Source organism: Leuresthes tenuis, unplaced genomic scaffold (genome assembly GCF_036924035.1).
Source record: "Leuresthes tenuis unplaced genomic scaffold, fLeuTen1.0.hap1 SCAF_8, whole genome shotgun sequence".
In the NCBI taxonomy this organism is placed as follows: domain Eukaryota; kingdom Metazoa; phylum Chordata; class Actinopteri; order Atheriniformes; family Atherinopsidae; genus Leuresthes; species Leuresthes tenuis.
Window position 1 is genome coordinate 16,006,055 of NW_027325362.1, and position 13,410 is coordinate 16,019,464.

The 13,410-nt window shown below is 40.7% G+C and overlaps 2 protein-coding genes across 2 annotated transcripts in view; one reads left to right on the forward strand and one right to left on the reverse strand.

Annotated features, from left to right (window-relative positions):
- Positions 1-13,410, forward strand: part of mcph1 (microcephalin 1) — a 30,128-nt gene that overhangs the window by 13,087 nt on the left and 3,631 nt on the right. The window lies entirely within an intron of this gene.
- Positions 1,211-11,378, reverse strand: angpt2a (angiopoietin 2a). The gene is made up of 9 exons (XM_072391103.1): positions 10,868-11,378; positions 7,855-8,010; positions 6,801-6,922; positions 6,480-6,718; positions 6,086-6,213; positions 5,486-5,587; positions 4,587-4,753; positions 3,407-3,537; positions 1,211-2,117 (listed from the first exon to the last, which is right to left on the reverse strand). Exons 1-9 carry the CDS (start codon positions 11,129-11,131, stop codon positions 1,945-1,947), a joined length of 1,482 nt encoding a protein of 493 aa, XP_072247204.1. The 5' UTR covers positions 11,132-11,378; the 3' UTR covers positions 1,211-1,944.

Below are 13,410 nucleotides of genomic sequence, written 5' to 3' on the forward strand. Positions count from 1 at the left end.
CTTTTCCCAAATACCAAGAGCTGAATTTGACAAAATGTAGATTCCGCTGGCTCCCTTTTCAGTGCTTGACCAGTGCCAATATCAGTTTACGGATGCACACTCCATATATTTATTTGTTTTACTGGCAACATCTTTTTAAACCAGAGCCAAGAAAGTGGGGTGGAAACCTGCGCAATTTTATGACTAGTTGTCCACTAACAGCCTGCTTGTTTTTCCTGAAGCATCCTGTGTGAAATGTGGATGTTGCCTCTTCCTGAGCCAATCATTCATGAGTCACTGTCCTGTAATATCATTGTGAGAGAAGACACACGGTCCTGATGTAGACCAATGTCAACATGTTTCCTGTTGAAATTGCATGAAGGCTTTTGTTGTGACACAAAATATTTTTATGTCCCCAAGGCTTTTTATCATTCTCCCACTCTTACAGACACATCTAGCATTTGGCAAACCTCCTTCTTTCCTGTTTTATTCAGTTCCTGTTGAGTGTGGACTGCGTTGTTACCTTCAGCTGTGAGCAGTGTGAAAAGATCTGTTTCTAGTTTTAAAAAAGGCTTAAAGGACTAAATGGGAGGATAGCCTATAAACCTTTAAACCCTTTATACTGCATGTTTGGCCAATCGTTTGATTATTCTACCATTTTGTTTGCATTCTCTTGGAAGTATTTATTTGGCGCTAAATTAGCTTGAAGGCGAGCTTGCTCAGGAACATGGTGGAGGCATCCCACGTTCATGAGGGTGGACATTAAACACTCGTGAAGGATATTCATATGCCAGATGAATGGATCTGCAGTGAAATTGTTGCTTCTTCGTACTCCCGTCTGTGTTGCAATGTCTGAATCAGTAACTTTTTGGTCTCATTGTAAAGGGCTGAACGTCTCTGCGAGATATTTATTCGAAAATGCAAGAGGGAACCATTTGTGGAGTTGCAAATGCGCTCTTTTGGCATTTTGAGTTCATGCGATTCCGTAAATCACACCGACCCGCGTACCTCGCACAGACCTACAGTAATCCAGCAACTATGTTGGAATTTTGCGACTCTTAATTTTCTCAACGTCTGTGGAGTGAAGGCCTCACATAACCCCTGAAATCTTTAGGAGTTCAGTTCAGAATCAGCTGAACTGCAGTCAGCATCCACCAGCAGACAATCATTAGTGTTATAAAGAACCAAAAACCAAACTCTAGATTTACAAATACTTTAATTTTCAGTTGTTTGATCCACAGGGTTACCCCAAAATGTACATTTAGTCATTTCATCCATAGTAATTGATTTTCCTCACAGTTTAATCTGTTTGGGAAGGTACAGTAGAATATATTACAGTAATTCTTCTTAGTTTATGTGCAATAAAGTTATTTACTGTAGTTGCTCGGACCCTCACTCGACATCTGTAACAATTCTCCTTCATATATAATAAAGTTAAATACCGGATTTAAAATCTACATATAAATTAAACAACAAATGTACATACATTCTAGGATAAAAAATAACGTTTCTGTGGAGAAACGCTATTTTGTGGCACTTTCATTTTAAGTAAAACTCTGTGTAAAACTTTTCACCCAGATTTAACAATCTTTTTGAGCCGGTTCTTTATCTGCATGTTGTACCATAGTCTGATCTAAGAAAAACATCATCAGCCGTCATTCGAATCATAGTTAAATGGGTGCTTAAACTGTATTGAAATATTCAAGAAATAATATTTAGATATTGTTACATTCTACTCTAGCATCTCCTATCCTGTTAGCTAATTGTTATGACATTTTTTAAGCCTGTAGTGGGACTGTATCTTTATTTGTGTCCTGAAATTATTAAACGCATAAATAATGACAAATAGATATGAAAATACATTAATGAAGTGCTTTGGATCCCCCATGCAGTTTTGTTTTTGGTGTTTGGTGTCGTTTGTCAGGCAGAAGTATCCCTCCCACTTTGTTTCATCCGAGTGTTTCTTCAGAGTGAACCTGAAAAGTCCGTTGGTCTGATCATCATTGCAGTCGACTTCAGAGAGTAGCCCGAGCCTTTCCAGTAGTACCATTTGATTCCATTGAAGCGGTTGGAGTTTTGGCCTTGTTGGTAATACATCCCATTCAAATTGGATGGACCGCAGGCATCGAACCACCAGCCTAGAACATCAAAACATAATTAGTTTTGATGTATTGACAAACAGCTAATCCATAGAGCTATTTTTAAAACAGGCCTAGTTGTTGCTGTCTTTTTAACAGTAGAGCCTTGTGGCTGCTTCTGTGAGTTTAGCTTGACATGAAGGGGAAGCTCTGTATTAAAATCGGTTTTAATGTAACTTAATGTAACTTAAATTCCCTGTATATATATTTAGTATTTATTTACACACTCGCACGTATATAGAGATAGATGTAGAAGCCTCACATATTGACTTCCTATTATACTCTTGTTTAACACATTGAAAAAATATAAGATCTAAATGATTCAATCTCTCTGAGATGAGATCTTTTTGTTTCATGAATTTGTCCCCTTGTCGAGACCCATAATGCAGCTCAATCAGATACAATTCAGCCAGATTTTCAGGGGTGTTATACTAGTGGTGCTATGTGGGCAGTAGCCTCGAGTATACTGCACAACTTTGCTCTTTCAAAATCCATTCCTGCGCTTCCTTTTAATTTTCTTTAACTACAATTAATTGTACGTGTATTGGCATCCCGAGATGCAGCATGTTGGACTTCCCAAACCTCCATGTAGGACAACTAATGCAAATATGTAGCAGCTCTCCCCAATACCTGTTAAAATACTTTAATTTGTGAAAATTGGTGGATCTCTCTGCAGGCGGTCGTGTTGCTTTGGAAGGTAATCTATTGAGAGGTGAATCCATTTTGTATACATTCATGCACAGATTTATTTCAGTTTGATTAAAAGGTCCAATTTCACACCCGTAGTTTTTTTTTTTTTTTTTTTTTTCTATTTTACTGGCCCGATGCCATTTGGTCACGTGCATGTTTAATGTGCCTATGAGAGACCCCTCATGGGAAAAAGGAATGGGGTTACGGTTTTTATCCTTTCAGACTCACTTGGCAGACTCTGCTGCAGAGAGAGAGACAAATGTCTGGCAGGAGAGTCACTTTCAAGGGAACAGAGGAGGACTTTTAGGCTACAAGAGGAGAGAGGGAAAAGCTCAGTTCCCAGGCTATTAATGTCAGCTATTGTCGAGGCTGAATTCCCCAATGAGCTGATCAGTGATTAAGTCTGAGCTAATTGTGCTCTTTGACACGGCCACAAAAGTACAGCAGCTCTTGAAATGCCCTTGAAGATTTTTGGGCCGAGTACCAAGATTTGCGTTCTTGGGAATTTTGTCCGCAACAAGTGCTTACCAGTAAATCGACAAAATGATCGTATTTGTTTTTGACAAGGAGAATATTATATGGAGTGATGTGTTTCTTACCCCCTGTTGTCAGTTGCGAACATTTGCAAACACATTTGTCATTGTCTGCATCCTTTGTACTGAAATCACTTCCTGGCTGCCCAATGCTGCTTACTTTGCCTGCAGTTCCACCGTAGCCTTTAAGGTGTATCCTGTAGAATGGAAAAGGAAAAATGAAGGAAGAGGAGGAGGAAGTCTGTGATTACTGTTCCTCAAAAGGCAAGACTAGACTTACTTGTACATTTCTTTGAATAAAAGCTTTTTTTTACCAGCACTGCATCTGAAATGGATTTTGTCACGAGGATGAACTGTTTCTTTTAGTTTCAGGCTCTTATTTACTTAATTTTTTCTGTTTATTTCTGATGATTCTTGATCATTTATCATTCATATTTTATCCTTTTCATATGTATCATTATGATAAAGGATTTATTTATATGAATTTCATGACTTAAGAACAACCCAGATACATATGAGTGGAGGGCTTGAAAAATAATGTTATTGAATTGGGCTTTAAGATCCTTCAAAGACTCTGTCCAATTCTAAGGGAGAATCTGCTCTATTGTCAGCCCACATTATGATTTGAAGGTTGTGTTGTGTCCAAGGAACTCAGAGAAACTCAGACCGAACTCTGCAAACCCACGGAATTTTCTGTCTTTCCTATTTTTCAAATACTGACCAGTTTTATTAGATTTTCTTTGGTCTAATGCCAGTGCGTGTCAGCGTGTGTAGTCACTGATGTCAAGACCCACCATCTGGAGGAATTTCTGTTTTGTGTTTGGCTTTTTCAGTAGTAGTGGCCGATCTGTATCAGTAATCATGAGGAGTTCGTGTAATAGTTGAATGAAATTTGATATTAATACAGCCTCTATGCTTGTGGCTTTAGAAAGATGGTTTATGGAAAAGATTGGCATGGCAGTAAACTTCTTCAAAATGTCCTTTGATCATGCTGCTTAGCAGAAAATTGTAAATGTTTTTTTCTTTGCACGTGTTCAGAAAGCAGACTTCAAAGCGGTGTTGTTAAAGAGAAGTGTAATATACAGACAGGCTACTTTGTTCTATTAATTGAAGCCTCATACGTTTGGATTTTTCGACGCTTGAAGCTAAAATGAGATAAAATGTTCGCTACGTGCTAAATGGTATTCATGGTGAGTAATTGCACTTATTGAAGGGAAATGTCTTTGAAACTGCCAGTGCAGCGTACCTGTAATTTTGTGCTTCGTTATCAAGAGAAAACTGATCGTATTGTGAGAACGCAGAGTTTCCTTCCCAGTCACTCAGCTGCACCCGCAGTTTGTAGGTCTGTTGATCTGTCAGTCTGGAGACGAATTCATTTCCCAGCCAGAATTCACCTGAAGGTTCTCCAAATCCCTGAAAAGACGCAAGAAAAGAAATGTAATCAAACCTAGTGGAATTCCCAAAGGACCGCTGCGATTGCTTTCTTCCTCTTAATGAAAGGCTGGCCCAGAAAAGAGCCGCAGCTGTCATGTCTGAGGCTGAAACGAACTGAAAGTAACTGATTTTTCTTTAAAACACACAAGCTTTTCTGTCACGAAGCAAGCTAAATGAAACAAGCATGGGCATCATCACTGATGCTGTAGATCGGTATATCTGGGCTGTCACTGTATTAGAAAATGACACAAAAGCTTTGTTTTCTAATAATTGCTCGTGAGATCCGTCTTGCCACCCTGGTGTTGGTCGATCTGAGTCATCAGCAGTACCGGTCAATGTTTTTGGGAACCTTCCAGGTCCTTGAATGATGGCATATTATGAGCACAGTTTCACGTGCTCACAGAAGTAATAATAACACGCTGCGATTGACTCTCTTACTTGAAGGATGGCAAATAGTTGAAATGATTGTGGTTTTGAAATGCGGGAGCCTGCTGCATTAGTCTAACGAATAGTTTTTCTTTCTTGGATTGTGTTCAGCAATCAACTCAGAGTGACAGTGAAGAATCCACAGATCCTGAAATCACAATCCACTCTCTCAACAAGGAAAGAAAAAAAAAAAACCTTCCCACTGTTTGGTATATTTGGAATGAGAAACCCGTATCCCAGGCTGTATTTTTCCGGGGGAAGAATTTTCTTCTTGATTGCTCTTACCTTTTTGTACTCCTGCCACGTACGGTGAAAGTCAACATGGCCGTCAAAGCGTTTTTGTAGAACTGTCCAGCCACCTCCTTCTGTCTCCATGTCACAAAAAGCCTTCAAATGCAGGGAAAAGGTCCAATGGGGATCAATCATTTAAATAAAAAAAAAATAAATAAAAAAAAGAGGTTCTAATGGAGCGTAAAGCTCATTTATATTGTGACACTGACGTCCTTTTTTGTGTTTAATCAAACAAGCGTTATGTTCTTCAGAAATGAAGTCCAAGCTGCTGAAAAGTTGCTATGGCGATCGCAGTTTCAGCCGAAGCATGTGCATCATTAATAGAAGTCTGAGAAGATTTTAATTAACCTACCCCACCCTCAAACACGGGGCTTTTTGCTGAACTCCTCACCCAGTAGCGCACCGTGTTTGAGTTCCAGAGTTGTGTTAGTGAGGGTAGGTTATCACGAAATATTTAGTTACGCACCTCACTGTACATTCAGACTAAATCTGAATGATGGGGCGAGGCCCTCTTCCTTATTGTTTCCTTATTGCTCAGAGATTAGGCGGCTGAGCGCCCCGCCCGTGAAATGCAACACAATCAAAGTGACTTACCTTTACCTCCATGGTGGTATTTGGTATTGTGAGAGTGTAGACGCCGCTGTGGGTGTTCCCTGACTTGTAGACTGCAGCGCAGTCCGTGTACGTGGAAGGAGTGTCCTGCATCATGACCGTTTTGGGCTCTGCAAGACGACAGAAGTGTTCTTACTTTGACATTTTTATCATATGACTCATATGCAACTTTTTCCTCAGACAGTGGATATGTTCCTTGACCAAAATGACAACAGTTGCTTGAGTTTGCGTCCACCCTAGATGATTTCTAGTAGTTACAACTCCTCTACTGGTCAGGTCTGTTTTATACTGGGCTGTCATATGTGAATGTGTGGGAATATGGTCTTTTCTCGTTGTTTGGGTGAAGATTTTATGTTTACCCGAAGGGATGACTCACCTCGGGGAGAGCCAGCAGACAGGGTGTATATGAGGTTGTTCACTGTGTCGAGCAGCTCCTGCTGCTGATGATGTAAGACGGAGTTGTTGGAGGAGACCTTCAGCAGCTGCTGCTCCAGCTGACCTATGATTGCTGTTTGCCTCAGTATCAGAGTGTTAAGCTGCTCCTTCTCTTCTCGGAGTGTCTTCAGCTCCATTTGCCTCTGATCCTCCATCTCTTGCACCTTCTTCTCCAGAATACTGTCGGCGAGAAGCAGGAAAGTCTTTTAACTCAACGCTGTCGCTGTAGTAATCACGGAAGTATCTGATTTAATGTCCTCACCTGTTTTTGCCACTCAGTTTGTCGATTTCATTCGTTTGGACGATGAGTTGTTTTTCCAGTTTGTTGGTTGACAGCGAGTTTTCAAGAAGTTGGCGCTCAAGTCGTGTTGTATGCTGAATGACCTAAAACCAGAAAATAAAGAAGGTAAAGCGGTCAATTGCGCGTCTCCCGGTCATTTCTGTGACTGGCTCGGGATCTTTTCATGTGAATCTGTTCCCATCACCTGAATGGACATGAAAGAGGCCCCCCAAGATAAGGATTTATATTTATTTGTACACTGAAATTATTCATTATATGCATTTTTATGTTTTAAGACGGTAATCACATTTCAGGGTCCTCAGAGGCAATATATAAGAAATAAGTGGATGTGAAAGTGGAGAAATAATTACCGTATTTTAAAAAAAATATGTGTGCCAGGTCACCTTGCACATTTAACTCTTTATTCCAGGAAGTTCGCATATCTAGACTGGGGGGAACAACCACTTGCACAAATGGGAATGAAACAGCACAGGAAATAGCAGCCATATTCTAATACAGCAGACCTACCTGAACGAGGGGAAACAGTTCGCAGACCGATGTATTGAACTGAACTCTGGGGTTGGGGACCTTGCCACTAATTTCCCAGTTTAGAGGAACTGAACTCAGCAAAAAAGCAGATTGTTTACATGGATCCTAGCTGTGTGTCTCCAATGGAGCTGTTGATGTCTTTGAACAGACGGATGTGTGATTGTGACAAACTGATAGACCCTTTCTCTGGGAATACGAGTGTGCTAATAACAGGAAATGCTGTACAGTTGGCTCACATAAGGTCATTGACGTGTAGCCACAATAATAAACTGACGCCATCATGCCTGTTTTTCCCACTGCTTATTTTTTTAACACTCCGAAGCTACGTTATTTATCCCACTTTATTCCTGAGTGCACTTAAGCAAGAAGCTTTTTTTTTTTTTTTTGTTTGCATGTGCGGAGCAGGAAGGTTTAACAATCGCATGTGCTGTGCCTTTTAAGCATGTTATTTCCACATGCTAGGAAAAAACAGAATGTGCAGCCTCACCTGTGCCTCCACATTGGTGAGTTTCCTTGTTTGCTCAGCAGTTTGACTCAGCAGGTTTGCCCCAATTTCAATCATCGTAGCTGTGTGGTTGTGTACGGCATTCTGCTGGAACTGGACGATGTCCTGCTTCATGCTGTCTTGAACGTAGCTCTCTAGCTGCAAAGCAAAAAAAATAAAGAGAAAGGAGAGAGAAAAAGCTTAAACGGTGGGAAGTTGTAGCAGTAAATCACCACATTAGGACTACACAGGCCATGGTTGTGTTATCAGTTTTAAGACGTCTATAATAACCATGACTGTTTAGTTTGTGTGAATGCTAAATGTACAAGCTGAATGTTGGAAAAAAATGTGACAATGGTGGTGCTATTTAAGAGCAAAATGATGCAGTACCTGTGTAAACTTTATATTTTCTTGTCTTTGAGCCGAATAAATGCAAACGTTTGCCTGCCACGGTTGTGACGTAACAAGCCAATAAGCTATATCAAGATCATGTAAAGCGTTAAGAGTTGTGATGTCACAGTGTCTTATCTACCTTACTGAACGGCCAGATTTAGACCCAGACTAATCATTAAGTTATTTCCTGCATGGTGTTCCTGAGTGGCAATCAGGTCACACGACTCGTAAACAGGATGGAAGTGTTGAGTGAGGAGTTACATCCTTCATGACAGCCTGACTTGTTTGCATCTGGAAACTACCATCCGTTGAATACCTTTGTCATCTACTCTAAGTTTGCCCAGTCGCTTTTTTCGTCGTCGTCGTCGTCGTTGTTGTTTACCCATCAATCGGTAACGCAGCCCCAGACTTTGTTGTTGTTACTATTTTTTGACCAGTGCAAAGAAGAGATGTAATTAGTGGTTTTGTTTGTCTTCCTTTCTTCGTGTCCGCTTTGTTTATGTTCTTGGACACACACAGATGTGTGGAACGCTGTCATTTGAATTGTCGGCAGGATGTCCCTTTTGACAGTTTGTGATCTAATCAGTTGTTTACTCTCTGCGCCTCAAAAGAATGACGGAGTTCCTCATTCATATGAGAGCGTGGCTCTTTTTCTTTTTTCTTTCTTTTAGCGCTCATCAGCTGGTGCCACACAGTCTTTTTTGGAAATAAAGTGACAATAGTGTAATGATTTTTTTTCATTAAACAAAAACTGTATTTTCAGCCTTTATTGTGAACCTATTTATGCTTATTTTTTCTTTATTCTTTTATTTTTTTCTCACCGATCTCTCACCCATCAATGATTACACGGAGCGCATTCACCCAGCATCACGGAGTGTGAACATTTTACTCATTTCAGGACATGATCAAAAGTTAAAAAAAACATCATTTTAATTCTCCACTCCAGGATTAAAGTCGTGCCAAACTTATACAGCGTCTACAGCCTGCAGCTTGATATTTTATTTTTAATCTATCAACTGTGTGAGAATCATGACTTTCATATTCCAGCTTTAATGATGTAATGCCTCACTTCTGCTCAGCAGCTGGCCGCTTGAAATGATTTATTAATCAAGCCGCATACATTTTGGGTCACAAAGATATTTGTTGTCCAATGATTAAACCCTCATCCAGGCTAATGCCTCTCATTTGTTAATCATGATGCTGAACAGTGACAATCTGCATCGTACTGAGCTTCTAACTGTCTGTTATGACAAAGTACAAAGTGAATTTAATTGGGGAAAATCTAGCTAAAACGTTAACGTAACAAACAGAAATATGAAACATATGGAAATTATTGATGCATCTATGAAGCATAGCTGCATGCAAACGTTGCCTCTGTTTGCCAAGCAGGTTTTATTTTTCATGTAGCACCTGCAGAATGTGTCTGAATGTGTTTTGTTTTTAGACTTTACACCTTTGCTGCGACTTTCTCGCCAATTTTTTATTTTTTCTAACGTGAGAAAGTTGTGCAGCTCGGGCGGGTACCCGTGGTCCCTGACTTACACACAAGTACCGATACACATAAAGCTGAACTTTATTGACACATTATCAGCGGTCAGCAGCAGGCTTCTTTGTAAGAAATGTGCATCCTGTCAGTTTTATTACATGTGCTGCTGCACTTTGTTCATTTGAGCTGAGAGCAGGCTTTTATACTTGAGGGCAGCACTGGAGATTCTCCGTGTGAGCGGCGGGTCAGAACCTGCCTCGCGTTTCAATCCATCAGCGATGCGGTTTTGCCTCGTCCCGCTTGTCTGTGTTCAGTTCTGATCGTTCATCAGTCTGAGAAGGGTGAAGAGTAAGAGCAAGAAAAGAAGCTCTTCGCTTCTTTCCTTTGGACAAGCATGGGTCCGGCAAACTGAGATAAGAATGCATCCTGCACGTGGTTTTTCTCTGTTATTAAATCCATTACGCATCAACTAAAAGTGTTACACAGTCTCCCGGCACATTTTTTTTTTAGTTTATGCCAACAGTCATCCTCCATCAGTGAATTCAAAGTTTGTCAGCTTCTAAGTGAAAGTAAAAACTACATTCGAAAGCTTTTAGATTCATTTAAAAGTTGACAAACAACACAACAGGGCTGGTGATACTGTGCCTAATTTTTTTCAAAACTGTACTTTGGCATAATGATACCTTTGCTCCTTTAATCTCATTCTGTGCTTTTTGTTTAATGGAACAGATTTATTACAGTTTTTCAGTATGTCAAGCAGCTGGTGGTTCAATTTAAATCTGCCTTTTTCATGAAATGGGCACATTTCACATAATAACTGCCGACTTCACTTACAGATATATTCAGAACATTGCAGGAGAAATGTATTCACAGTTCATTACAGTTACATGCACTCTGTGCACTAGATGTAGGGCTTTCCTTAAAATGTTAAAAGAGGACAGAAAGTCAGACTGTGTGTGAACATCTTTCCTCTGATACCTTTCTAAGACTCTTTCTCCTCAGTACACTTTCTTTCACACATCATTGCTGTGCTTCTCTGACACCTACACATACTTTGTTCTTTCTCTCTCTCAAATCCCTGTGGTAAAAACAGCCATTGTTATCACAGGGATATGGTGAGATGTGACTAAGCTTTACCTTAAGCAGCCACTCCGTGTTGTTCTTTAAGCTGACCTCCAGTTGTTCCAGCCTCAGAGTGGACTCGTTGTCCGTGGGCCCATCCTCTTGAACTGGATAGTTGTAGTTGTCCTGACTTTGGCAGTTTTCCTGCTCAGGCAGAAGGAAAGTGTAGCTGCATGGCCCGTTTTGGATCTGATATCGCCTCTTAGCAGCAGCACCGCATCTTATGCCCAGACCAAGGCAGAAGCTTAAAACTAGGAAGTCCACATTCATCATCTTCATGGCAGAGCTTTTTCCAAAAAGGTAATAAACACAGCTACAATCCCTGGGATTGTCAGTTTTTCTTTTATCAATCTTCTCGAAATGATTGGATGTCTTTCCCCAGCAGCATCCAAGTGTAAACAGCTCTCTTGAGGTTGTGGAGATTCCTTTTATTACCTCTCAGTGGTAGGAGGAGAGAAAGTCCATCTGGAATTTTAGGTAGTGTGTCCTTGGATTATTGGTGCCAAACCGCATGTGCTGGCCTCTCATCAAGCCCCCAACCACTTGCTAAAGTGGTTTAAACTCGCTAGCAGCGATTTTAAACCACACCCCCCCCCCCCCTTCACTGCGGCCAGTCACTGTGAGGAGCAGTGAAGTGGAGATTCCTTTCAGTACACGCATAACAACACACAGGAGCAGATGCACAAACTACACATCCTCCACTACATCCTCTACAACACCCACATGTTGTTTTCTGCGCCAAGTGAACAGCCACTCAGGATGCCGCTGTCCACGTTCAGCACACTCTTTGGTAGTAACTGCATCCATCCCATTCATTGAGAAATGTTTCCCTGCAACACACAGGTGCCTTGAATGGGAGATTCAAAGGAAAAGCATCTATTTCCTCATATTTCCTGCTTTGTACTTACATGAATCTTCAAAATCTACCGATTGTCCCTTTTTATTAGACCTTTTTCTTTTTTTTTTGCTATTGTTAACCCACCCCCCCCCCCCCCCCCCCCACCCCACCCCCCCCCCCTCCCTCACACACACACACACGTGAATGAAGTTTTTATTACAATTACAGAACAATCAAAGATTGTCGAGCTTCCTGTGGGTCTCCTGGTCCATAAAGCCTCCATTATCTGCTACTGGTCTTTAATGAAAGTGTCCATCTGGGGACCACAAAAGAGGTTTTTTTGTTTTTTTTATTTGTAGAGTTCTGCCACTAAATTTAGATCACCTCAGAAGAACTTGCGAGAATACTGTTTGCTGTAAAACACGCGTTACAACCGTCAGGTTCGTCATTTTGTCAAAGTTTGAATGTTTTCAAGTTGTGGGTGTTTCCTGTATCCTGACTCATTCAAGTTGACACAAACCTAAAATAGCACAACAAACAGCGATCCCCCCCCACACATACTGTGCCATGTCTGATTTTATATGCGATTTAAGGCAAGCGCAACTAACTTGATACTGCAAAATATTTGAGTAAAAGCTTTTGTGACTTGTTTAAGGCGTCACAGCCTTTTTCAGGCATGCTCCGATGTTGTGAAAGAGATTTGAGTGTTTCCAGAGTATAGTTGGGAACAATGTGGCTGAAGTGCCTATGTTAGTAAATGATCTTTTTTTTTTTTTTGTAGTGTAAAAAAGATCATTTTTGGAGGCTGGCTGCCAGCATTGTGTAATGATGCGGGTTTATTTAACACACCTCAAAGCTATTTTTCACAACACATACCACAAAAGTGTTTTTTTTTGTTTTTTTTACTGATAGTGGCAGTAATTAAGGTTTTGGCGGTGAGTAAAGTTTATTTCACGGCTCTGTTCGGAGAACTAGCAGCAGTAAACGTTACACTAAAAGCTTTCTGTCATGTGTGTGTTCAACAGTCATTTAAACTCAATTTAACCACCTTTAGTGTCAACTGCAGCATGTATCAGTCTTTTATAGCAAAGCCTTAGACTTGCCCTCTACAGAATTGTAGGAAGTAGACTGATGTAATGCCTACTGTATCAGGGAAATGCAGCATATTTATGGCGCATTACCAAAGAGGAGGAACTTGTCGTCATTTTAAAAACATGACTTTATTTTTTTTTTTTCAGGTGTTCAGTCTGGGTCACTCACACAGTAGATTCATCTGCAGTTTGCTGTATTATTATCGAAAGCACAGGAGAGGCAACAGGAACACTGACTCATTCAAACGGACATCACCTCCAGGGGCCGTTCATTCATTTAATTTATCACTGAGCCACATCCTATGCATTCCACACACCAGACAGTCCCCTCGTGCTGCGAGCATGTGTAGCGCCTGCTGACCTGTCAAGCACACACTGCGCTTCGCTATAAAGGAAAGTCGCATTTGATTTATTATTGTGTGGTCACGGCGCTGAACGAGCTGCCTGCCTGTTCTCTCTGCCTGTGGGCTGACTCGCTGCTCATAGCAAGATTAATGTAACTGTACGGTATGTTTTACAGAGATTATACAACTTGCTATCAAGTGAGAATGTATAGATGGTGGTGACATGTAACATGTAACTAGTTCTACTGTGAATCTGCTGTCCTGTCCAGTTTTGCAGAGCTTCAT

Coding starts and splice junctions, on each gene's coding strand:
- angpt2a (XM_072391103.1), bottom strand. CDS start 11,131: ATGAAGATGATGAATGTGGACTTCCTAGTTTTAAGCTTCTGCCTTGGT. Junction 6,214..6,479: donor GTCTGCTGGCTCTCCCCGAG/GTGAGTCATCCC, acceptor GTCGTCTTGCAG/AGCCCAAAACGGTCATGATG. Junction 5,588..6,085: donor ATACCACCATGGAGGTAAAG/GTAAGTCACTTT, acceptor CTGCATTTGAAG/GCTTTTTGTGACATGGAGAC.